Source organism: Leopardus geoffroyi, chromosome C1, assembly GCF_018350155.1.
Source record: "Leopardus geoffroyi isolate Oge1 chromosome C1, O.geoffroyi_Oge1_pat1.0, whole genome shotgun sequence".
Classification (NCBI taxonomy): domain Eukaryota; kingdom Metazoa; phylum Chordata; class Mammalia; order Carnivora; family Felidae; genus Leopardus; species Leopardus geoffroyi.
The window spans coordinates 206,873,201-206,900,148 of record NC_059328.1 but is presented as its reverse complement, the minus strand read 5'-3'; the positions used below and the strand labels follow the sequence as shown (position 1 = coordinate 206,900,148).

The 26,948-nt window shown below is 43.0% G+C and overlaps 1 protein-coding gene across 8 annotated transcripts in view; it reads right to left on the bottom strand.

Moving 5' to 3' along the window:
* Nucleotides 1–1,679: 1,679 nt before the first annotated feature.
* ACSL3 (acyl-CoA synthetase long chain family member 3) overlaps nucleotides 1,680–26,948 on the bottom strand; it is a 76,974-nt gene continuing 51,705 nt past the window's right edge. For 7 of the 8 annotated variants that reach the window (XM_045481448.1, XM_045481446.1, XM_045481451.1 and 4 more), the window contains 11 exons: nucleotides 25,293–25,431; nucleotides 22,923–23,073; nucleotides 21,548–21,671; nucleotides 21,248–21,319; nucleotides 18,864–19,003; nucleotides 15,909–16,081; nucleotides 14,188–14,262; nucleotides 12,432–12,623; nucleotides 10,775–10,889; nucleotides 9,018–9,175; nucleotides 1,680–3,825 (listed from right to left, as the gene is read on the bottom strand). In XM_045481448.1, the coding sequence (XP_045337404.1) occupies nucleotides 3,668–3,825; nucleotides 9,018–9,175; nucleotides 10,775–10,889; nucleotides 12,432–12,623; nucleotides 14,188–14,262; nucleotides 15,909–16,081; nucleotides 18,864–19,003; nucleotides 21,248–21,319; nucleotides 21,548–21,671; nucleotides 22,923–23,073; nucleotides 25,293–25,431 (1,497 nt within the window). In that variant the 3' untranslated portion in view covers nucleotides 1,680–3,667. Of the gene's footprint in view, nucleotides 3,826–9,017; nucleotides 9,176–10,774; nucleotides 11,755–11,986; nucleotides 12,624–14,187; nucleotides 14,263–15,908; nucleotides 16,082–18,863; nucleotides 19,004–21,247; nucleotides 21,320–21,547; nucleotides 21,672–22,922; nucleotides 23,074–25,292; nucleotides 25,432–26,948 lie in introns of those variants that run through there. The other variant, XR_006713188.1, reaches the window with a different exon arrangement.

The following is a 26,948-nucleotide window of genomic DNA, read 5'->3' as shown; positions in this document are numbered from 1 at the left end:
TTACAGGATTAAATGTTGGCATAAAACCTTGATTTATGCCACATTGCTTTTAATCCCCACCCCACACACACAAATTTTATCATCTCTAATTCCACACGTCATGTTATGTGAATATTCTAAGTGTAGAACACATTTTATCAGTACCGCCTTCTGCAGAGTCAAAACCATAATGGAAAGGAGGCATCAGGAAGGGTGAGAGAAGGGGAGAACAGAAGAATGCTATAGGAAACAAAGTCAATTAAGAGCAGAATTTCTAAGATTAAAAAATTCCCAGGGCACCTGGGTGGCTCAGTGGGTTCAGCGTCCGACTTCGGCTCAGGTCATGATCTTGCCGGTCTGTGGGTCCGAGCCCTGCGTTGGGCTCTGTGCTGACAGCTCGGATTCTGGAGCTGCTTCAGATTCTGTGTCTCCCTCTCACTCTCTGACCCTCTCCCGCTCACACTCTTTCTCAAAAACAAACATTTAAAAAAAAAAAAAAATGTTTCTTAGTTCCCTTCAAATGGATTGGCTAGGCCAAGAAAGAAAATTCTCCAAACTTCTTTTTCAACAAGTATTTCAGGACTGTCAATTAACGTTTGACTTTATTATAGTTTTTTTGAATAAAACAAAATATTGAGTTTTAATATCAGAAAGTTTTTACTTATCTTTATTCTTCAAACTTCGTATCAAGTTACAAATGAATAGTCTGTACCATGAAGCTATGTTGCTTATGATGTACACTTCCCCGGGCGGAAAACAGCAATAACCAAGAATACACAGAAAATGAACTCGCAGTGAAGAACCAACTGTTAAGTATAGAGAAAGGACACATTACATTTCAGTGTGGCCCAATACGTATACTGTTAAAAGTGAATCCCCTTTAAAACATCACCGATGTACCTAATACTCTTACAAAAGAAAGAACTCACACAGAGATTTTTTTTTGTCGTTTTAAAGTTGGATCACAGGGAGTAACTGCTTAAAAACTGTAAAATGTTGTGATTTGACCAGCAAAAAGTTATCCCAGGATAATCTTTTTTTTAAACATGGCTGGAAAAATTGCAAGCTTTAGAGAACACCATGGGTATCAGATCCATTATTTAAAAACAAGCAGTACTCATAAAGTAGAGGCCACTTTCAGTTTTGTTCTGTTGTCAGTAAAAACCTGTTGAATTGCAGCTGAAAAATCCCAGCAGGAGAGGTTGCGGAGGCCGGGCCAGAGAAGAGTGGAGTTAGCCACAAATCTGCCCTCTAGAAACCCCTCCACTTACTGTAACAGGAAAGGCTGAAGAATTCTGTTGTAACTTCCTTCCAGAAAACAAGTTCTTTGGAATCATTCTTTTAGGGTCTATGGTCTATTTTCAGATGTATTGGATTTAGCAACTTATTTTGAAATTCTTCAAAGTTTTTCTCCCCAGGCATCTTTTGGCTAAGCCGGTATTTTCTGTAACAAAATTTTCGTTGTTGGGTTTTTGTTTTGGTTTTTACACCAACTGCTTCTTTTTGAAAGGGTGATATTAAAATATATCATTTTTAAAATATATCACAGAGTCATTTGTTTGAAAGTGGATTCTCCTCACTTAATTTCACATTCTGCTGTGGCATGACACCCGGCATCTGGGATTTTAGGATTCAAAGGAATCACAAAAAACGGAAGAAAAATGGAAGTAGATGCAGATTAAACCAGGCTTCATCGATGCTTCCGAAAAGAAACAACTTTTATTCTGAATCAGGGGTAAGCTGCACATTCACCTGAAGCTGTTTCAAGTCACAATTATATTGTTCTCTCTCCTTTGAAGCACTGAACCTTTTTTTCTAAATACAACTTCAAGTCATTTGAAAGCAAACAATAATACTAAAGATCAAGCATCAGAAAAAAATTCTCCACCCACCCTTTCATTTTTAGATTCCCAACATCCTGATATGTTCCATTTCATTTCTTTCATGGTTTAACTTCTTGGCAATTTTCCCAAACTTTATGAAAATTTAAACTATGACAAGGAGAAATGCACTCCAAACATAATACAAATAGACACAAATACAAGAAAAAAGTTCAAAACACAACACCGTATTGCAGTATCTCCAAACATGACGTGTATGTGACATGACCAAAAGCTACATGGCCCTGGGTCTCAACACTCCCACTATGCTACACAGATCTACGTTCAGAACTTTTTCTTCTTTTTTCTTGGTCTTTGATGCCTAAAGTAACTGAGAAACAAGAAAATAACCAATATAACATTAAAAAAAAAAAACAAAAACATGGTACCTATGTTTTTTTTAAGTCTTGAACACCTCTTCCTTTGTGGGTGCAATATTACTCTTGATAAATGCTCAAATAACACTAGGCAAGCAACACACACGAAAAGACTTACTATGTTATCATACAAGCAGTGTTTTTGGAATCATAAATAACTCCTACAGTAACATAAAACACCTACAAATTAAATCTTAAGTCACCTCGGTATAAAGTGAATTAAATTCTCCTGTATCTTAGTCCGAATGCCAGGATCAGAAGCATTCCACATGTTCTCAGTTTCTGTCTCACAGGAAGGGTAAGGTGCTTTTTTAATAAGCTGCCGACAGACAGACAGACACACACACACACACACACACACACACACACACACACACACACACAACCAGTGCAAACTATCAAGAGAAAAAACATCCTAATTTTGCAATGAGACAGGATTACACATCTCGACTCAAAGTCCAGAAGTGGACAGAATAATCTCCCAGGATTGATGTGCTGTAAATACAGACAACTCAGCGTACATATGGTCGATGAAATAAAGAATAGGTTTCTATGCTTTGTGTTTTAAATTCCACCCCAATTTCTAGGATTGCTTCCAACTCTTAAAAAAAAACAAAAACAAAAAAACCCAGCTAAGATATCTTCCTATTTTCGAAGCTACCTAGAAGACCCCGAACATTCTGAGCATAAGCTACTGGACGCTAATTATCCACTGGTGCTACATCTGCCGTGTTTTCTTCTTTGCTACTGAACCTAACGCCCTAGTGCTATTTCGTTTCATGCAGCACCAACCAAACTGCATTGTTTCCCTAATAAAAAATAAATACATAAAGAAGACGCTGCCAGGCACATATTCACAAGGTCTCAATTTCTCAAAACATAAGCGTGGGTATATTTATTTCTCTCAAATGCATACAAGACAATAATTACACAGCAACAAATCTTTTGTTCAACAATGATTTGATTCATAAGCGTCTGAATTTACATAATTTCACATCCATACCCTTGCATTTTTAAATACTGTAAGTAAAAAAGCCCCCCAAATAACCAATTCTTATATTTCCTATTTATCCCTCTATACATCCAAACTTTAAAAAGTTACAAACTCAACATTATACAGAACATATAAATCATGTTTAAAAACTTGAGGTTTTAAAATCACCGTTCCCCAAAATGATTCGGAAAGTCCTCATGCTGACAAGTGCAGTCCTAGGTGGTAAGTTGGAAAGGGGCAAGAAAGAAGAGGCAGACACCAGTTTGCTGTCTCAATGTTTTACTAATCCTGTCAGTAAAAATGGCGACGTCATGAGAAGTAACAGTTTAGGCTTTAATACGAAGAATGGGGTTTGCCTCACAGCTGGAGACACGCGCTTCAAGTATTTTCCTATTTGATCTGAGCTCCCTGTAGCAAACCGTGCTGAGAGAGAAGAACTACTTTCTTCCATACATTCGCTCAATGTCCGCCTGGTAATGTGTTTTAAGCTCTTTGCGTTTCAGCTTGAAGGCGTCTGTCACCAGGCCAGTTTCGGGGGTCCACGGTTCAGGGCTCAAACGAATTTTTACTGGAATTTCAAATTTTTCTAGACTTGCTGAGATGGTGGAAAAGAAAAAAATAAAACATAAATGCAAAGGCATGAAAAATGTGCAATTATGATTCTTAGCGAACAGTGTAACTTCCCCAATCTTTGGTGAACACCCAACATCCCACGAACCTCGCTCGTGATAATCCATGCCTCAAAAAAGGCTAGAAGTACAAAGAAACAAATAAACAAAAAATAGATACGAACGAGAACTGTAATAGCAAAAAGCCATTTAAAAAATCTACCTGACCGCCAACAGAACGAGTTGGATTAAGTTAAGATATAGGCACATTGGGCGCCTGGGTGGCTCAGTCAGTTAACCGTCGGATTTCAGCTTAGGTCAGGATCTCACAACTCACAATCATGAGATCAAGCCCCACGTCAAAAACAAAAACAAAAAATGGAATATAATAGGCATAAAATGGAATAAAATGGAATATAATTCAGTCATTAAAAATGAGTTAGATCTATATGGCATGGGTGTGTAAAGATACGTGCAATATATCGTTAGGCTAAAAATAGGTAATTTTTTTTTAATACTAGACAAATGTTACACAGGTAGATATTCAGGACGAGAAGGATACACACCAAACCATAAAATGGGCACCTCTGGGGCCTAAGATGGAGGATTAAGGAAAAAAGCAAACGTCGCACACCTATTTGTTTCGAGTTTACTGTGAAGAGCATAATCACTTTAACTAATAAAGTTTGAAGAGGACCCTGTCATTGAACCTTGTCAGCATATTCAGCAGCAGCTATGAGGACACAATGTCTGCTCGCTATCGTGTTCCTAACACACTGTTGGATACCCAGGAGAGTCTCAATAGCAGAGGGCTGGAGAGGGAGAGAGGGATGGGGAAGGAAAGGGAGGGATGGGGACAGGGAGGGAAATCAGGGAGATGTTGTTTTGAAGGAATATGTCTCTTTAATAAGAAGGGTTTATTTTTCAGCATTCATTCAACAAATAAATATCCATTGAAAAAATACCGCGTAAAGCGCTTTACTAAGCACGCTTTAAAAAATACAAAAAACGGGGTGCGTGGGTGGCTCAGTCAGTTAAGCATCTGACTTCTGTTCAGTTCATGATCTTGCACTTTGTGGGTCGGGCTCTGTGCTAACAGCTCAGGTCATGATCTCACAGTTCATGGGTTGGAGCCCCGTGTAGGGTTCTGTGCCGACAGCTCGGAGCCTGGAGCCTGCTTCACATTCTGTGTCTCCCCCCTCTGTGCCCCTGCCCTGCTCATGCTCTGTCTCTGTCTCTCAATAATAAATAAACGTTGAAAAAAAAAATTTTTTTTTTAATACAAAGATAGTTTCTGTTCTCAAGTGGTATTACAATCTAACAAGGATAAAGAGGTAAACGGGTAAATACACGCTTACTCGCTCACTAAATTGAAGACGGGTAAGTGCCTTGGGAGCAAAAGAGATACTCATTTTAACTTGTAAACATAAACACTGACATACCAAGGTTTTCTTCTTGGAAGATTACAACTATTTCAGGAGTGGTACAACAGGAGAAGCTGGGTAGGATTCAGTAGGCAGAGAAGGAAAGATTAGGACCTGAGGTCCCCCAGTAGGGAAGAAAACACATCTTCTGGAACAATGTTGGGAGTGTCTGAACACAGCAAACCCCCTCAGGCGTTAAGGTTCCGCTTAAGAATGTAACAGACCCCACCGGCTCCCCCTCAGGTTCCCCTCAGGAATCCGACTCAAGACCTGACTAAAAAGTAAGTAGCAGACTTACTTTTAGGTATGACCCGTAAGGAAAAGATGTGCCCACAGACCACCCCTCACACAGTGGAATCGGGCCAATCAGAACTGGACAATGCAGCACCTTGACTTATCCAGCCAGCAAGGGTAGGACCTGAGAGGGGGGCGGTGACCAGAACGTTATAAAACGAGGACCCTCGCCGACAGTCGCGGCCATTCACTTTCCGATGTCCTCTCTGTGAAGGCGGCTTTCCTGCCATTCTTCCTTTCTGATCTCACCCCCAGTCAACTTCCTCCTGCTGCTCATTCAGTGCCCACTTCTTCATTCTTCAAAGCAGCGGGACAACGAACCTCGGGCATTGAGGTAAAAGTCCTACAACAGTGGGGCACTTGGGTGGCTCAGTCAGTTAAGTGTCCGACTCTTAATTTCAGCTTAGGTCATGATCTCGCAGTTTGAGTTCAAGCCCCACATCAGGCTCTGCGCTAACAGGGCAGAACCTGCCTGGGGTTCTCTCTCCCTCTCTCTCTGTCCCTCCTCTGTTTGCTCTCTCTCTCTCTCTCTCTCTCTCTCTCTCTCCCTCTCTCTTTCTGTCAAAATAAATAAATAAACTTAAAAAAAAACTTTAAAGTAAAAAAAAAAAAAAAAAACCAACTATTTCAAGAGTGCTTTGCTAGAGGGAAAACCACTGTTAGCAAAAGCAGCCGGGCCCAGACCTCAGGACTCAAGGGGCAGAGGAGTCTGGCACTCCGGAGATGTGGGAGAGACTAAAAAGCACACACTGGAGACCACGTTTAAGCTTTTCAATCTCGAAATGCTCGGTACTGGACTCTGTGCCTTGACTCGAGATTATGTCATGTGTAGTGATAGCCTCCACTCAGGAAAATAAATGCAGCTACAGCTACGTGACCCGTCGGAGGAACAAGCGCTGTAATGCGAATAGTCCTTTTTTATTTTGTGTCTGTACATATGTTAAAGCAACTATTTATATTTTCTTCCTTCTTATTCTCTGTCATAACAGACATTAAAAAACTTTGTATCATTGTATTTAAGTTACAGGAGGGGCCCCTGGGTGACTCAGTTGGTTGAGCGTCCCACTTCGGCTCAAGTCACAATCTTGTGGTTTGTGGGTTCAGACCCCGTGTCGGGCTCTGTGCTGACAGCTTAGAGCCTGGAGCCTGCTTGGGATTCTGTCTCCCTCTCTCTCTGCCCCTCCCCCACTCGTGCTCTGTCTCTCTCTCTCTCTCTCTCAAAAATAAGTAAAAACATTAAAAAAATTTAAGTGACAGGATATCACAGAAGACAAGAAGAGTAAAAATCACTCACACAGTGTGTACCCTCTTCTGCAGAAAAGGCTGATGTTTTCAGTTGTGTGCAGGGCGGACGTAGCACATCAGGGGGGACTCTTTGTTACTGTCCTTGCTTAGAAATCAACTAAGCTCTAAGGAGATGTACACGGGGGCCAGGCTGACAAGTCGCGGACTGGGAAGGTCCATTTTATGTATCGACCAGGCTACATCCGAGTTCCCAGTTATTCAGTTGAACGCTAGTCTACGGGTTGAAGATGTTTTGTACATATGATTAAGTCCATAATCAGCCTGCTTTATGGGAGGAAAACTGTCCCAGATAAACAGTGGGTCTAATTCGGTCCACTGAAAGGCCGTAGGAGCAGAGCTGAGGCAGTCTGCCCTTATGGATTCCCAGCTTTGCCTCGTCGGCCCCCAAAGATCTCAGAAACCAAGTCTCCACAGTAAGTCTCTGTCTCTATAACCTACTAATTCAGAAGACAGAGCATTTTACTTAAGAATGAGGTTGGATCCCTTCTTCACATCACATAAAAATGAACTCAGGTGGATCCAGTAAGAGCTAAAAGTAAGAGCTGAAACTAAAGCTCTTAGAATGAAACACGGGACTGTCATTTGAGTTAGGCAGTGGTTTCTCACATGTGGCACCAGAAGCACAAGCAACAGAAGGGGGGAAAATGTATCCTTCAACATTAAAGCTCTTCTACTTCAAAGGATACCATGAAAGAAAGTAAAAACACAGGGACGGATGCCTGGGTAGCTCAGTCCCTTAAGCGTCCTACTCTTGATTTCGGCTCAGGTCATGATCTCACAATTTGTGGGTTGAAGCTCCACGTCGGGCTCTGTGCTGACAGCTCAGAGCCTGGAGCCTGCTTTGTATTCTCTGTCTCCCTCTCTTTGCCCCTCCTCCACTTGTTTTCTCTGTCTCTGTCTCTGTCTCTCTCTCAAAATAAATTAACATTAAAAAAAGTAAAAATACAGCCCACAGAATGGGAAAAAATATTTACAAATTTCTTATCAGGTTACAGCGTTGTGTCTGGAATATATAAAGAACTTGTACAACTCAATAATAAAAAGGCAATCCTATTTAAAAAATGGGCAAAGTCCAGCTTCGGCTCAGGTCATGATCTCGCAGTTTGTGAGTTCAAGCCCTGAGTCGGGCTCTGTGCTGACAGGGCGGAGCCTGGAGCCTGCTTTGGATTCTGTGTCTCCTCCTCTCTCTCTGCCCCTCCCCCACTCATGCTCTGTCTCTCTCTCTCAAGAATAAATAAACTTAAAAAAAATTTTTTTTTAAATGGGCAAAGGATCTGAATAGATATTTCTCTAGAAGATATACAATGGCTACTAAATACAAGAAAAGATGCTCAACATCATTAGCCACCAGGAAAATATAAATCAAAACCACAAGACCCCATACTTCATACCCAGTAGGATGGCTAGAAGCCAAAGGATGAACAGTAACTAACAAGTGTTGCGAGGCTGTGGGGAAACCGGAAGCCGACACTGATGGGAATGGTGAGAGGATGTCACCATTTTAGAAAACGGTTTGGGAAATACTTGGAAAAAAGTATTCTGGTAAACAGTCTGGTACTTCCTCAAAAGGTTCAACATAAAGTTAACACAGGCCTAGCAACTCCACCCCGATGTATCTTCCCAGAAGGGAGCATGGCCACACAAAACCTGCACCTGAATGTTCAGAGCAGCATTATTCATTACCAACCCAAAGCAGAACAACCCAGATGTCCCAGTCTCGTTGCAGCCCCCCAACACACACACACACACACACACACACACACACACACACACACACACACATGGTACAGGACCTATCCGTATCAGCAGCTCCCAGTACACTAACAGTGTAGAAAATGCAAGAAGAGAGCCTTGGACAGTTCAGGGTGGGCCAGGGTGGCCAGGAAACAGCTGAGGTAAGAGAGCAAGGGCCAACCCAGAAGACAGAAGCTGCAGAGGCCAGGACATTCCGACTCATGCACACGAGCCACGGGAGCAGGTGACGCGAGCCCTGTGGACACGCCTGGATGCAGGCCTGACCAGCATGTGCCTCCACCCAACGGCAGGGAAACACCAGGAATCGGCGTCCATCACCGGGCCTGCGATACAAGAGCCTACGTAATAAATTCAAGCGCTCTCTCCTCTCAGGCCTCAGGGTCCGGCTACCACTCACTCACCTGAAACAGCAGCTTCGGAAAGCACTTTGAGCACCTCGTTCTCCATTTCACAGCTGTTGCACAGCTCCTCCCACGTCCCCTGAAGTCCCTTCTTCCGGGCGAGTTCCGTTAGTTCCTTTTGATTTGGCACGACAAATCCAATGACGTAGGAATGGTAACTGCGATACACGAAGGACAACGTGGCTGAGGCACCGTGCTTACCAACGACACAGACGTGGCTGCAATCAGCCCGGGACTACTCCAAAGGACACACACGAGGCGTGTTTGGTACTAGCCCACTCGTTTCAAGCGACGGCCACCGCGACTGCCTGATTCGCCATGGGCTCCAGGCTCTGACAGAGCTCACTGCTAAGCACACCTTAATCTGACACTTGATGACAAATTTCAAATATGTGTAACTGTTACCAATAGTTCTGTGGATACATCTCTTAAAAGAAAATTACAAGTATTAGAAAAATCTGCTTTTAAAAAAGTTTGTCATTCACATCAACTGGCTAAACAAAAATAAAAGCTAATGTAAATTTGAAGTTAGATCTAAAGATGGGGCGTCTGGGTGGCTCAGTGGGTTCATCGTCCGACTTCGGCTCAGGTCATGACCTTGCAGTTCGTGAGTTCAAGCCCCGCATCAGGCTCTGTGCTGCCAGCTCGGAGCCTGGAGCCTGTTTCAGATTCTGTGTCTCCCTCTCTCTCTGCCCCTCCCCCACTTGTGCTCGCTCTCAAAAATAAACATTAAAAAAAAAAGTTGTGTCTAAAGAAATCTGGGAGCAAATCAAAGTAATGTGGTTGTATTTTTTTCTTTTGTTATCATGAGCATTTGGTGACAGAGCCTTAGGTGGCCTGCCCATGGCACTACGGAATGGCAAGCAGTGTGCCAGGGAGAGAAGGGCGGTCTGATTACTATCACACACATAAAATCCAGAACTGTAGCATGGCTAAAGAAGTTACCTCATAGCTAATTAAAGGGCAGAATAATTTATAATTCAGTGAAGTAAATCTTTAAAATCTCTAAAGTTTCTAAGTTGGTTCTTCTGACAGCAGATTTTAATTTTTTCATAATCACCACTTTATCAACTGCTGTGGTGTGGTTCCTAGGCTGCCCGCAAAGTAGCTGATCGCGAACAGCGGAGAATAATTTTCCCCCAGAACACCGCAGTGCCAGTCTGAGATTCCGGCACATTTCCCAAGAATACACTTCTGGGATTTTTAACTTTAAGCTCTCCTTCCCAGCTGCCTCTATTATCATCACGGACTAGAGATGCTATGTGTTCAGCCACAGCTTAACATAGCTTAAGGCAGAAGCCCTCGGCCCGGCCCGGGTCCCAAGCAGGCCCAGGTTTAGAGCAGGATTGTAAGTGCTGAGCGGAGTGTGGCTTGATGACTCTGTTCCTCCAACTTCCTTCTTCACCCCCCTTTCCTCTGACTGGTTCTGGGAAGCTTCCCTGTGCCGGGGACAGGTAGCTGGGGGTACCAAGGTGGCAGGAAGGAGGACGTGATTTTCCTCACCTCCCTACCAGCCAGGACACCGCAGTGAGGTACAGAGCAGGAAACAGGGACACAGAGAAAGACGAGGAGGAGACGCACCACAAGGGAGGGATCAGTTAGTGTCTACATTGCGCTGAGAAGAGGCCTTTCCCAGAGACAACAGATAAGAAGGGAGAGTTCTTAGTATAATCTGGCAAAGAAGATTCATCGAGGAAGGAAATGCCAAAGGCACACAAACGTTTTGAGCAAAAGTAGCAGGAGTTCTACTTTCTTACCTGTTTGCGTATGCACAAATGTTATCTATGAGTGAGAGATTCTTCAAAGCTGCCTCTACCTTCCCAAGAGAAACATATTCTCCTGCCTGGAGTTTCACAAGGTCCTTTTTACGATCTGGGGAGGGGAGCACATGAGAGATAGTAACAGTCATACCTATGAATACTGGCCATTCCCGAAGTCATGTGCTATCAATTAAGGTCATTACAATAAGTTACGCTAAAATTAAAGGTACATAGTAAAATTAGACCTTCATGTTTGTAGTTTTAAATAAATTCTTCCAAAAAAGAAAATCAGCTTCTGACAAGGGACCCCGTCATCAGGGCCTCAGGTAAGTTCTGCCGAACAGGCATGTGTCTGGGACCAGTTAACACCAGGAAGGTAAAGACTTCTCAGCGCCATCTGAAGGCTCACACACTGGTCTGGAGAGCAGCGTGAGCAGGGACACATCACGTCAGGACAGTATGGCAGTGGTGAAGTGTCAAGCCTCCCCAACCTGCTGCTTTGGAAAGAATGCCTACAAGTGAGGCCTGAGCGGAGTCCTGAGGGAAGACCGGACGGTCACCAAGTAGAAGAGCACTGGTAAAGAACACAGACGGGGCGGACACAGCCAGTGATGGAGGTGGAGGCGAACTGGGGCTCCGTTAACAGAGGTACACCGAACTGAGCCCCTAGCAGCAATGTGGCCCAGTGAGATCAGTGCTGAGGAATCACACAGTATGTGTGTGTGTGTGAGAGGGTGCGTTTCAGGAGGGATGTCAACGTCAACAGAGAGGAATTTCTTACAACGAGGTGACAGAAGGTGTAAGCCTGATCATAGGAAGAGGGCACAGAGAACGAAGAGAATGGTCTTGAGGCATGTTTCACATGACACATCAGTAGGGTGTGGGTAAGATACGAGGAGTTGACTGAAGAGTCTCATCTCCTCCCAGGTTTCTAGGTAGCATGACTGGAACAGAAATGCTATTAAGAGAAAAAGAATGTGGGGCGCCTGGGTGGCACAGTCGGTTAAGCGTCCGACTTCAGCCAGGTCACGATCTCGCGGTCCGTGAGTTCGAGCCCCGCGTCGGGCTCTGTGCTGGCAGCTCAGAGCCTGGAGCCTGCTTCCGATTCTGTGTCTCCCTCTCTCTGACCCTCCCCCGTTCATGCTCTATCTCTCTCTGTCCCAAAAATAAATAAACGTTGAAAAAAAAAAAAAAAAAGAGAAAAAGAATGTAAGAGGAAAGACGGGGAGCTATTTTTTGCCCCGGGGGGGGGGTCAATACTCGAACTGCCAGGCCTTCCTCACAGGCAAGGCCATGACACCATTCCAACAGGAGAGAGCCCTGTCCAATAACCTCTAAACAGCAAAGAATGCACAAAAAATAAATATTTCCTACTAAGAATTTGATTCTTTGAGAGTTATCTAATAATTCAAAATACCACTGCTATTGAACAGACTGAGACCTTCTAAAATGTCAAGCCTTAAAACTCCCACACAGTCCCTAGTATAAAATTTTATATTCCAGGGATGATACAATAGACCGTATCAACACTGCAGAAAGATACATTCTTGTATTATTGAACAGCTTCCCTAAATAAACAGTTATCTCTTTTGTAAAACCATTTCCAAAACGTCCACTATCAGGGGGAAAAAAAAAAAAAAATGAGATAGCTCACCAATAATCTTTAAACAACCATCAGGGTCAAACTCCCCAACATCTCCAGTACAGAGCCACCTCTGTCCATTTTCATCCTCAAAGAAATCAGCTTTTGTTTTTGCTTCATTTTTGTAGTATCCCATTGTGACATTTTGACCGCCAATAAGAATTTCACCCCTGGGGTGTGGTTTATCGGTATTAAAGTATCCACCTAGAAAACACAAATAATTTAGAGTTAATTCAACATTTTTATCCCTATGCCCATCATGTGAAAATTTGAAACTATGAGTGTCTAAATGGGGAACATCTGATTTCAATCCAAAGAGTTTCCCAAAAGAAGTAAGGCAGACAGCATGAATGAGCAAAACCCATTAATACAGAACTAGGTACAAATTTTCAGTTGCTTAACCATAAGCACTTCTGCACTTAAAACCACTGGTCCAAGAAAAAAAATTACACCGAAAAATCCAACACTTGCGGTATTAAATAATTACCTAGACTACACAGGTAAATCCTTTAGGGATTCTGTAGAGATTCTTATACATCTGATGAAAGTATTAAATCACATATTTAATAAATATCTCTCTGTATAAAATCAAAATTACACTGTATTTAAAAGATTTATGCCTGGGGCGCCTCGGTGGCGCAGTCGGTTAAGCGTCCGACTTCAGCCAGGTCACGATCTCGTGGTCCGTGAGTTCGAGCCCCGCATCGGGCTCTGGGCTGGTGGCTCAGAGCCTGGAGCCTGTTTCCAATTCTGTGTCTCCCTCTCTCTCTGCCCCTCGCCCATTCATGCTCTGTCTCTCTCTGTCCCAAAAATAAATAAACGTTGAAAAAAAAAATTAAAAAAAAAAAAAGATTTATGCCTTACAGATAATTTCAGAATGATTCCAAGTTTAAATTTATTGAACATTTTCACTAATTCTGCTAAAAGATAATCGGATAATGGCATCTAACCCTCAGAATCTTTACTTTGAATAAAAGAAAAGTGCATCTAATCCAATCAGTGAAAATGTATACACATTAACTGAAACAAATAATTTTTTTAAAAAGTGACTAGTATTGGGGTGCCTGGGTGGCTCTGTCGGTTAAGCATTCAACTTTGGCTCAGGTCACGATCTCACAGTTCGTGAGTTCAAGACCCACATAGGGCTCTGTGCTGACAGCCTGGAGCCTGCTTCGGATTCTGAGTCTCCCTGTCTCTCTGTCCCTCCCCTGCTCAAGCTCTGTCTCTCTCTCTCTGTCAAAAATAAACATTGAAAAAAAATTTTTTTTAATAAATAAAAAATAAAAAGTGATTAGTATTTAAATGGTATAAGCAACAGATTTTTATGAAATTACAGTAAAACTTTCCTTCTGATGACTCTAGATTGAAGTCCTCAGGGGAAAAGGAAGAAAAAAAAAATGTACAAATCTTCCGTTTCATAGACTACACTTCATGATTTTGCTTCCATACAATACACTTATGATCATTCCTAATTTATGGACATTATTCATTAAGCAGATTTCTCAAGTTTTTGCTATAATTCTTATTTGCATTTATGCAGTAAGACAATAAGCAAAATGAAAACAATTCTATTCCTTCAGAATCATCCTTGAAACAAGAAAAAGAAACACATTTGCATGGATCCCGATAGAGCAGTTCTATCACAAAAGACACGAGCACTCGTGGATACTTTTATATTCTAGAATAAGGACGAAAATGATGCACAATTCCCATTTTAAAGTCGAAAATGACACCAGCGAACGCTCTGTGGGGACAACAGACTATTTACCTTCCTCCCAGTTCTTCAGTTTGATTTCACAGCAAACTAATGGTGCTCCCACTCGGCCAGTATTGTAGTCCCATACTAAAGACACAAATGAAAAAAAAAAAAAAAGTATTTGACTACAGTGGTAAATAAACAGTTTCATTTTTCTGAATTACCAAAAGTGATGACTTATCCCAAAGCTTTCACATCCCCAGGGACTCTTTAAAAGCAGGAGTCACGAACTGGTAAACCACAAGCCGTGTGGCCTTGTTCTGTGTTTTGATTCTGAACTGGTTATGGACATTTGAAAATCCAGGACATTTTACACAGAAGTGTGGGATCTCCAGGAGAAACAGGGTCCACATCCCCAGCAGCAAGTGTGGCCCCTTGAGACGGCCACGCCTGATCCAGGTCCCCCAGACTCCTTCCTTACACCCATCGTGTATTCTCTTACCTCGGGGCTCACTCCACTCCCCGCAGTGGCTGTCTGCTTCCTGAGTCTAGAGCCCCGCTCTGTAAAGGATGATGGCTCACGATGGTTTACACCTATTCTGCTTTCTTATTAGACCTGATGGCTTTGTAGTACAAATAACCTCTCCTACCTTCTCCCTCCCACCCATCACTATTTCAGAGAGAGCCTCCCCGAATCAGCATACGCTATCATCTGTTTAAATTCATGCAGTGAGAGTTCAGAGACCAGGCTGGAGATCGAGGTTGGCTTGCAAGGATCTGGGAAAAGCACACACCATTACTGTGAATTGCTACTGTGTTATGTGCCCTTCTCAGGGGCAAATATCAGAAATAAAAGGCTTATCTTTAATACTTTACAGGTTGTTTTCTTTACACCATAAACTGTAACCAATTAATCACATTCAACGTGAATCTTAAAAACAGAAGACGTAAGGATCCTCAGAAGAAAGGAAGCATATATGCACATATTTAAGGTTGCTTGTTTATTTCCTGCAAAATGAGACTTAGAAGTAGCTTCCAAAATACAGAAAATATCACTGAAAACAGGAAAATACAGAAGTAATGCCAGATAAACCTGCCATAAGAATGGACCACTGAAACAACTCAGCTAAGTAGGGGAAAATGATCAGTTAAAAGCTTGAGTATCTGTGAGCACCTAGAAAATGCAAAGCAGCTTTTGCTAGTAGTGAGAAGCAAAGTAACTTCCCTCCATAAAAGGGACAGACACATAAAGCACTTTGGGATTCATCACCTACTTGGATAGTGGATCACCTCTTCAACCACGTCACCAGGACACAGAAATTACCCTGGAATTTATATTCTCATACCCTGGAAATTATATTTTCTAGAACTGAATCTAGTTTCCCTCTCACACAGACCACGCCCATAAACCACTTCTGAGTTTAAGCCTTAATATACACACCTAAACAACTCTACAAAACATGGCAATTTTTCTACACAAAAAGAAACTTCTTGCCTGCTATAAGAAAATAAATGTATATAATAAAGACAATGCTTGTTACTACAACTTCTTTTCCAGAACGCTAAGTAGTTTTTAAAGGACACATTGTAGTCTAACAGGAAAAATTCCTTCAACTACTGACTACTAGGTGTAGCTGATACAGTCTGAATACCGTATCAATAATCACCATCGTCCTGCACACAGATACCTTAACCGCTCTCATCGGATACACTGCCCAAAACAACCCCCACCACATGGTGCCTGGGGCTGCACCCAGCCTCTGCCGGCCACACCAGGCATTGATAACACCAACCTTCCGTAATCGTTCCTGCACCAGAAGATTCGGTGAGTCCGTACCCCTGCCCCACGGGACAGCAGAAACAGATGTTCATGAACCGCTGTGTGGTTGCAGAAAGTGGAGCGCCTCCACACAACAGAAGCCGAATGTTTCCACCTAGCAAGCCTCGAACTTTTCGAAAAATAAACCTTGCAACAAATAAAAATAAAAATAAATAAGCAGAGAATCACAGGATTTTAAAGCTGAGCGGGATTTTCCAAAGTGATCTCCTGACTCTGAGAGTCAGGCTCACCCAAGGCCACACCACCCATTCGGGAGATTCTCTGACCCACTACCTAAATCCTAACTCTTGTAAGTTCAACCACCAAGTAAAGAACATAATGACTTTTCTCTTAACTTTTCAAGTAATGTTTGAATTCAAAATTGTCAGGTTTAACTTTGTATAGTGATGGCAAACCCTTGCTTATGGCCAGAGCAATTAGTTTTATATTCTATAATATATATATTAATACTGAATAATCCTGTTGGATCTTAACACAATGCTTTTAATTTAGCATTCACATTTAGTTTATTTTTGAGAGACAGAGTGTGAGCAGAGGAGGGGCAGAAAGAGAGGGGGACACAGAATCGGAAGCAGGCTCCAGGCTCTGAGCTGTCAGCACAGAGCCCGATGTGGGGATCGAACCCACGAACAGGGAGATGAAGACCTGAGCCGAAGTCAGATGCTTAACCAACGGAGCCACCCAGGTGCAGTTGGTTAAGCATCCGACTTCGGCTCAGGTCTTGATCTCGCGGTTTGTGGGTTCGAGCCCCACCTTGGGCTCAGTGCTGACAGCTCAGAGCCTGGAGCCTGCTTCCGATTCTGTGTCCCTCTCTCTGCCCCTCCCCTGCCCGTGCTCTCTCTCTCAAAAATAAACTTTAAAAAAATTTTTTAAAAAAGCAAATTATTTTTTGCTTTTCATTAGAAATGTGTACATATTTGAATGACCTAACTCTTTTTAAAAATTTCACTGGATTCTGAAGTGTTTATTGTTTTTAAGATGTCTGCTAAATTAATGGGGCACGCCTGGGAGGCTCAGTTGGTTGAGTGTCTCTTGATTTTGGCTCAGGTCACAATCCCACGGTCATGGGGTCCAGCCACGTGTCGGGCTCCAGGCTCCATGCTGAGCATGGAGTCTGCTTAAGATTCTTTCTTGCTCACTGTCTCTGACCTTCTCCCCCAACTGCGTGCTGTCTACAATGAATGAATGAATGAAAAAAAAAATGTCTGCTAAATTAAAAAAAATAAAATTCAAATATCTAATTAAAATATTTCTGGAAAGATACTAATAAAAAGATTACTTGCTAATCTTTATCAGAAAAAGAGAAGGGCTTTTTTTTTTTTTTTTTTTTTTAAATATAACTCTGGAAAAGGTGAAGACTAAGCAGCAATCATTTAAAAAGTATTAACAGGCTTTGGGGCACCTGGGGGGCTCAGTCACTTGAGTGTCCAACTTCGGCTCAGGTCATGATCTCACAGTTCGTGAGTTCGAGCCCCACATCGGGCTCTGTGCTGACAGCCCAGAGCCTAGAGCCTGCTTTGAATTCTGTATCTCCCTCTCTCTCTGCCCCTCCCCAGCTCATGCTCTCTCTCCTTCAATAATAAACATTAAAAAATAATAATAAATAAAATTTCCAGTTATGTTATACATGTATACATGTGTATATACATATATATATATATATATATATATATATATATATATATATATATATACATACATATACATACATACACATATGTATGTTAACAGGCTTTACAAAGTAGGTTATATATCCCACTAAGAAAAAAGCTAAAATAAGGCAGGAAAAAAAGCCAAAGTTTTAAATAAGGTGGAGTATCTGAAAACTATATTAATATTCTCATAAAAACAAATTAAATGTTGGGGCGCATGGGTGGCTCAGTCAGTTAAACGTCTGACTCTTGATTTCAGCTCAGTTCATGATCCCAGGGTCATGGGATCAAGTCCCATAACAGGCTCCACTCTGAGTGTTGGGCCTGCATAAGATTGTCTCTCTCTCTCTCTCCTCCTCCACTGCTTGCTCTCTCTCTCTCTCTCTCTCAAATAAAAATAAAAAATAAATAGATTTTAAAAAGTTAAATGTCATCCTTTGTGTTCTAATTTCTAAATTATTTACAATTAAATCTACTTAAATCTATTAGCACTACAAAAACAAAATAACAAATAATAAGGCTGGTGGTAAAACCTGTCATTTAACACTTTAAACACAAAACATTTACTCATATTTGGTTGCCATTTTATATTCACATTGAAATAAATTTAAAAGCAAAGAGAAACTATTTCTCAACTAAAATCACATACCACATAATGTGTCAACAACAAATAAAAGCACACATTTTTTTTTAAGTTTATTTACTTAGAGAGAGAGAATGGGGGAGAGGCAGGGGGAGGGGCGTGTGGAGGGAGGGAGGGAGAGAGAGGGACAGACAATGGGAGAGAGGCAAAGAGAAAAGGACAGAGGGAGGGAGGGAGGGAGAATGGGGGAGAGGCAGAGAGAGAGGGACAGAGACAGAGAGAGGACAGAGGCAGAGAGAGAGGGACAGAGACAGAGAGAGGACAGAGGCAGAGAGAGAATCCCAAGCAGGCTCCACAGCCAGCGCAGAGCTGGACACGGGGCTCGATCTCCTGAACCAAGAGATCATGACCTGAGCCAAACTCAAGAGTCAGATGCTAAAGTGACTGAGCCTCCCAGGCGCTGCAGAAGCACGCTATTAAACACAGGAAAACTGTAAATGAAACATTTTTTCAAATAATATTGCAATATTTTTAATTGCTCATATTCTTATGCAAGATGGTGTTTTATAGTCCCTTTGACTTTTTAAAACAAATTTCTTACAACTGTCTCAATTAACTGGGCTAGTAATAAGAAAAAATGATAAGTTACCAAAGAGAGGGGGAGTCTACTTACCTGTCACACAGAGGGGTGCCATGCCCTTTTGAAATCTGCTCCATTTTGTAATTATAGGCCAGAATAAACAGATTGCGCTGGAAACTACTCATTTCATTCACTTTATTCATGACATTTTTGTAAATCCGATCCATGATTTCCTAGATATATAAAAATGAGTTAATATAATCAATAATGCTATCAGGTGTCTTATATATTACATCTTCACAACAGATAAATATTTCTATCAGTACTGAGGCATTTTAAAACCTATATTCTAGGGGCGCCTGGGTGGCGCAGTCGGTTAAGCGTCCGACTTCAGCCAGGTCACGATCTTGCGGTCCGTGAGTTCGAGCCCCGCGTCGGGCTCTGGGCTGATGGCTCAGAGCCTGGAGCCTGTTTCCGATTCTGTGTCTCCCTCTCTCTCTGCCCCTCCCCCGTTCATGCTCTGTCTCTCTCTGTCCCAAAAATAAAGAAAAAAAAAAAAAAAGAAAAAAAAAAAACCTATATTCTAAGAGGAACAAACTTTTAAAATAGAGCCACAACTAGTTTAAAACTTAGGTTTCTATAAAAATAATTTTTCATAGCACAAATATACCTAGATGCTCATAGGAGTAGTTAAAAGAAAAAAGAAAAGCCTTAGGGCAGTAATGTTATCATTACTGATTTTTATATTGCCTTGCTTATAAAATAAGCAACTGTCAGGGCACCTGGGTGGCCCAGTCGGTTGAGCGTCCAACTTCGGCTCAGGTCACGATCTCACAGCTTATGAGTTCAAGCGCTGCGTCAGGCTCTGTGTTGACAGCTCGGAGCCTGGAGCTTGCTTTGGATTCTGCATCTCCCTCTCTCTGTGCCCCTAGCCCACTCACATTCTGTCTCTGTCTCTCTCAAAAATAAATAAACATTAAAAAAAAATTTTTTTAATAAATAAATAAAATAAGCAACTGTCTTATTTTGGAAAATAAACGAACTAAATAAATGAACAACTATATGAAATGGTTTCTTAAATTCTCATACCTTAACTTATAAAAATACAGCCTCACTTTGCTGATAAAAGGATCATAGGGTTGGGGTGCCTGGCTGGCTCAAGTCAGTTAAGTGTCCAACTTCAGCTCAGGTCATGATCCTACGGTTCGTGGGTTCGAATCCTGCGTCAGGCTCTGTGCTGATGGCTCAGAGCCTGGAGCCTGCTTCAGATTCTGTGTCTCCCCCTCGCTCTGCCCCTCCCTCACTTGTACGCTCTCTCAAAAATAAATAAAAGTTAAAAATTTTTAAAAAAGGGGGGGACCATAGGGTTATTTTGGTTGGTTGATGGTCCCTTTTTTTTTTTTTTTTTTTTTAAGTTTATTTATTAGAAAGAGAGAGGGGAGGGGAGGGGCAGAGAAAGATAGGGAGAGAATCCCAAGCAGGCTCTGTGCTGTGAGTGCAGAGCCCGACACAGGGCTCTCCCTGTGAACCGTGAGATCATGACCTGAGCCGAAACCAAGAGTCAGACGCTTACCCAACTGAGCCACCCAGGCGTCCCAGTTGATTGTCTTTTAATGCTACACGCAGGAAATTTTCCTTCTCTGCACTGCATTTTGCTCGCTAGGCCTATCACTATGCAGTATACTGTAATGACTTGAAATGGCTTTTCCTCTACAGTTTTAAATTATATTTAATTTTATATGAACTAATACATGAACTAAAAAGTAAAATACTACACCAAGGAAACCCCTCACCTCTAGAGACTATCAAACTACTGGTCATTTATACCGTGGTAACTATGTTAACTTTGCTGGCTGGGAGCACTCAAGTGTTTGGAACAATCCCAACACTTTGAGACAAAATCAGAAGCCACATAAATCTTACATTAAGGAGACAGAAAATTCCTTGCTACCCATTTCTACTCCTCTCATTCCCAGACCCCTCCCCATGCCTGGTATATTGGGATGCAAAGCGCTTCTCAGGTAATTAATTCAAAGTTGCACCAACTTCTTTGTCCCTTTTTCCAGTGACTAGGCCAGACCTCCTGTCTCAGGAAGGCAATGACACAATTGGCTTTGAGGAGAAGGATATCACACCTTCCCCCCTATCTCCCACTGGGCTTCAGGTTTCTACTCATAGCAGACATATCATGAAAATGATCTGAGTAAGAAGCTTATTTAGGAAAAGGAGCTGATAATATCATAGGGAAGCTGGAACTAAGTTGAGTGTTTAGTAAATTTAAATCAATGAATAAAGCTAAAAAAAAAAAAAAAAGACTACAGAATAAATCCTGTAGCGCATAAGGCGACGTAAATAATCAAGAAGTAATGAGTCGCACAGAAACTGCCTCGTCAACAGTGTCTTTCCCAGTAGCATTTACATTCTGTAGCAGAGGACGCTTGTTCAGTGCTCAACGTTGATTAATGGTCAATTCTTACCGGAACAGCCGCCATCAGTGTTGGTTTCAACATGGTTGTATCCCCTTTGCTTCCTTTCTTTATTTTTGAAGACTACAGAAAGAAAAAGCGATCTCTATAAAGTGATCCTTACAGTGGAATTCTCAGACCAAAAAGTCAATTATTATAAATTCACCATTTTAACTCATTCATTGTATAAAGAACTTAAAAGGCAAGTGATTAACTGATTAACTGTCACCTTTGCAACATACTGTCACAAGGATGGGAGGAAATGTGTTCAAGAAATTTGTTAGTATCTAAAGTCACCGACATTTAAATTACCTGATCTGCTAACGTCTGTGGTGAAGAGTAGCCGATGCGGCATCCGTGAGAAAGACACACAAGCTCGGCACTTAATTCTAACACGTGGGCCAGGGGCAGATACCCAATGTAAACATCTTCCTCTCTGAAAGACAAGGGGATATAAAAGCAACCGTCAGAGGCCAGCTCTGCAGGAAGCGACTGCAAAAGGGAGCCTGTGTGCGGAGAAAGGGAGAGTGAGAATGTGTGCGTGTGTACATGCGGGGGAGGGGGGCGGCAGACACACACTTGGGGTGTGCGGGGTGTGCAGGGAGGGCGGGGGCGCAGAGGGGGAGAACCACAGCTCAGCCTAAACCCCAGGAGGCAGACACTAAGGAGGAGGCTCGTCTCGGGTCCTACTTGAAGGCACTCACTAATTAGGAGTGCTGCAGGAGCCACATGCTAGGAGAGAAGAAATGAAGGCTGGGGCCAAAAGAAGGGTTCTCTCGAAGGGCCGGGGAAATCATCCGAAAAGGAAATGGTCTTTAAAGCTGGTGGGCTCCCAAACGGAAGAGTTCAAACAGAATCCACAGCTGTTGGCCAGCAGTTTTACAGAAGAGACTCCTGTTTTGCGAGTTATTTACAAATAAGAAATTCTACCATGCACAAGAAAACGTGTACGTATGTGTATCTATTTCAAGAACTGCCCCCACCTCCAAAAACATGAAGGGCAAACTAAGACTAACCCAGAGAACTGCTGCTCTGAATTCTTTCTAAAAGGGATCCATTCATAAGAGAAACTTCTCTCTCCATCCCTAAATTCAATTCCACAGTAACTGGCATGAGCGTAATTTCTGTGCACAAGGGCATCAGAAACATCCAGCCATGACTACACACCAGATCAGTCGTTCGCCCACTGCCAGACAAGCCCTCACGGTCCCATCTGGGCTCCTCCGCCAGTCTCTTCCCACGGCACGCCCACCCTGCCCGTTAGTGCTGGAATTGCTCTTAAGAAGAAAAATCAGAGGCTGAATGAAGCTCAATAAACATTTCCTGGAATCTATGAAGTTATCTGTCCACCTGAATCACACCTGTTTAGGTATAAAAATGACTCTAGTGGCAATACTATCAACGGATTAAGATAATTCACATGAACGGATTTGAGTCACTTAAAATTCACACTTTTAAAGTGAAAAGTAAATATTAACAAGGATATTGTATGTAAAACTGTATTTTAAACCTCACAATTGTAACTGTTTTGTAATTAAGTGTCCTGCCTTTTTTTTTTTTTTTTTTTGAAGGAAATGCCAACTGTGAACAGACTCTGAGAGACTAAAAGAACTACTACTACCATATACTGCTAAACGACACAAATGTTAATTTAACAACAGGTACAACCACATTTACTATGACTTACCCCAGCCTTGGAATCCTTTCCGCCATCCCAGTTATACCAGCAATAATGTTGCTGTGGGAGATCATGACTCCCTTTGGAAGTCCCGTGGATCCACTTGTATACATGATTACTGCAATATCTAAGGGCCCTGGTTTGCTATGAGGTTTGTTTTCTGCATTGGAGGAAAAAAAACACACACTTCTGAGAAATTTAGCCATATTAACCAATTTTTTCCATAATCATGTTTGTCAACTCGATTCAACAACTAGGTCAGCAAAACAGATCAAGTCCCCTCACATAAAGGAAATATAGAATATAAACAAATCATAAATCTATAATGTCATAAGAGCTACAAAGAAAAACACAGCAAGACTAGGTGAGATGACAGGAGAAGCAATTTAGATGGAAAAGTCAAGAAAAACTTTCCTGTCAAGTTGGCATTTTAGTAAAGACTTGAGTGCAGTGAGGAAGGGAGCCATGGAAACCCTGGAATTGGGAGAAGAATGTTTCAAGCAGAAAACAGGCAAGAGCGAAGGCCCTGAGGTAGCAATGTGATTGGCATATGTAAAGACCAGTGAGTAAGAGGAAAAACAGCAGGAAAGGAAGCTGAAGTCACAGCCAGGACCATATCATGCAAAGCCTTCAAGGCCTCACTCAAGACTTTGGATTTCACTCCGGCGTAGAAAACAATGACGTTTCAAACAGCAGTTCGTCATCACCTGTGGCTGCTACGCGGCTACCCAACTTGAGAAAGGGACGAAGGGCAGTAGGGACACAAACGGCTATTCCAGCAATTCAACTAAGAAATAAGGGTGGTTGCTAAACAATGTTCTCGGCCTCACATGGTGAAGCCAAGCTGACTTGGCTACAGTCCGAGTCCTGGATTAAGAGACCGTGTCCTCCTTGGGCACAAGCTAAGGACAGCAGCCAACGTCCAGCAGAGCAGACAGCAGAAAGACAACGAGAAGCGGGTCACGGATGGCACTGCCTGGGTTAATCCTGGAAGCCCCCGACAGGTGGACCTCTTCAGTGAGTGGGGGGGAAGCGATTTTAAACGTGTTCACCAGTGAACCCTTCCTCTCCAACATGCGCACACAGATCTCATGACAACGGTCTTCGTTCCAGTCCCACCTTCCTAGCCTGCCACTCAGCCCTTCATCCCAGGCACCGTCCTCCATCACCACCGCGTCCTACGAACTGCTGTGAGGCGGTCCTCCTGCAGTCCCCCAGTGTCACCTGACTCCCGCTGACTCCCGCTGGCGACTCCGAAAGGATGGGCTCCTTTCGCTTGGATTCCAGGAACCACACAGCATGGTTTCTTCCCTCTTCTCTGACCAACGCTCTGCTGCTTTCAGAGGCACCATTCTCTGTGGGTGACCTCACGTACTTCCACAGCTACGATTAAAACCTAAGTGCTTCTGGCCTCTGAATCTCTTAACTCCAAACTTAGCTCCAGAGTATATGCCATACCCCCACTAAAGATCGACACTGAGGGGCGCCCGGGTGGCTCAGTAGGTTAAGCATCCAACTTCGGCTCAGGTCATGATCTCGTGGTCTGTGAGTTCAAGCCTCGCGATGGGCTCTGTGCTGACAGCTCAGAGCCTGGAGCCTGCTTCGGATTCTGTGTCTCTCCCTCTCTCTGCCCCCTCCCTGCTCCCACTCTGTCTCTCTCTCTCAAAAATAAAGATTTAAAAAAAGTGCTACACTGAATGTCCCACTAGCACTGAAAATTCCATATGCTCAACACTAATGTCAGCACAGCCCTATTCCCATTCCACAGCTGAGTGCTTACATCTAAATAAGCACTATGTTTCCAGCTACAAAGGAAATCCAGTCCCGGCATCGTAGCAGCTTCTGTGATATTCCCAAATCCCAATACGCTAACACTTTCTGACACTGAGAGTGGGAACCTCCAGCATCACCATGCCCACGTGTTCCAGCTAGAGGATGAGAAGACATTCCCTCTGCAAGGAAGAGGGAGAGTCTGAGCCGGGAAAGAAAGCGGGGAATCCAGGATTAGCCACTCCAGCCATCTGCTCATACTTACACATAATTCACATAGCACTGGTTTGACGCCACTATTTACGAAACTAACTTCAAACCACTCAAAACTATCAGAAAAAAGAAACGGGAAACCTGTAGAACATAAAAGTCTTTCCAACTAATCTCAAATACGTACTACTTTTTAGAATACAAATAAATTAATGTGTGGGTTCTTCCTGAAACCTTTCTTCAAAGGGCAGAAAACAGTAGATGTAGAGTGGCCGTACTTCCCAAAGTGACAGTTTAGGAAGTGGGTTTGTCCCTGACCTGACTTCAGGGTCTGGAACGACTCAGGAGAGCACAGCCGCTGCAGAACCCCGGGAGGGACCTGGCGGGGGTGTGCCGTACCTGCGCTCGCCTTGGCTCCGAGGGCCTGCACCGCGGCCATGGTGTGCACGATGACGCCCTTGGGGAATTCGGACCAGGTCGGTGGCTTCCCGTCCACGGTGATGATGTGCCGCAGGCGTGGGACTAAAGAAACTATATCCTGGAAAAACACAAACGTGCCTCACGTTCTTCACTGTTCGTCAGCAAACAGCTTAGAGCCAGTCCAGGACACGAGAAAAGTAGTTCACCGCAGTCACAGAATTATTCATTTCTTGCCTCCAAAAAAGGGTGGCGGGGGGGGGGGGGGGGGGGGCACCTGGGTGGCTCAGTCGGTTAAGCGTCCGACTTCAGCTCAGGTCACGATCTCACGGTCCGTGAGTTCAAGCCCCGCGTCGGGCTCTGGGCTGATGATGGCCCAGAGCCTGGAGCCTGCTTCCGATTCTGTGTCTCCCTCTCTCTCTGACCCTCCCCCGTTCATGCTCTACCTCTCTCTGTCTCAAAAATAAATAAACGTTAAAAAGGGTGAGGGGGTGCACTGGTATGAATACCACTTCCTTCAGATGGAGAAATACCGGTCGGAAATTTACATTGCTATTTTATGGCATTAGACTTACTGTGTACCCTGTTCTTTGGTACAATCCTAATCAACAAAGTCATTTCCTTACAAAATAGGCGTGTAAACACAGGCCTCGGGAACAATGGAGCAGCCACCGCCCCGCATGTTTTCAAGAGGCTAACAAAGATGGGGGGATTCACTTACAAACCTGCATATAAAAAGGGCGCCTGGGGCACCTGGGTGGCTTGGTCAGTTGGGCGTCTGACTTCAGCTCAGGTCATGATCTCACGGTCCGTGAGTTCGAGCCCTGCGTTGGGCTCTGTGCTGACAGCTCAGAGCCTGGAGCCTGCTTCAGATTCTGTGTCCCTCTCTCTCTGCCCCTCCCCTGTTCATTCTCTGTCTCTCTCTGTCTCAAAAATAAATAAACGTTAAAAAAAAAAAATTTTTTTTTTTTAAATAAAAAAAAAAAAAAAAAAAGGGCGCCTGGGTGGCTCAGGTGGTTAAGCATCTGACTTCTGGGCACAGGTCATGATCTCACGGTTCAGTTCGTGAGGTTGAGCCCCACATCGGGCTCAGAGCCGGCTTCAGATCCTCTGTCCCCTTCTCACTCTGCCCCTCCCCCACTGGTTTTCTCTTTCTCTTTCAAAATAAATAAATAAATTTTAAAAAAAAAAATCACCAGGGGCGTCGGTTAACTGTCTGACTCTTGACATGGGTTCAGGTCATGATCTCGGGGTCAGAAGACTGAGCCCCACATCGGGCTCTGTGCTGACAGCATGGAGCCTGCTTGGGATCTTCTCTCTCTCTCTCTCTCTCTCTCTCTCTCTCTGCCCCTACCCCGTTCATATTCTTGAGAGTGCTCTCTCTCTCTCTCTCAAAATAAATAAATAAACTTAAAAAAAAAAAAGGGCAGACATTACTGTTTTCACAGGAAGTCATCTAGAGACTTAAACCCCTTTTCTCCTATAGTTTCATAAAGTCTTTTTCCTTAAAAAAATTCTAAAACCTCATAATGACCCAATGCTTCCGATATAAAACGAGTTACTAGTTTAGAAACAACCTTTCAAAATTAGAAATTTACTGAAAATAGACTAGAACACAAAGGAACACAATGAAAGTTA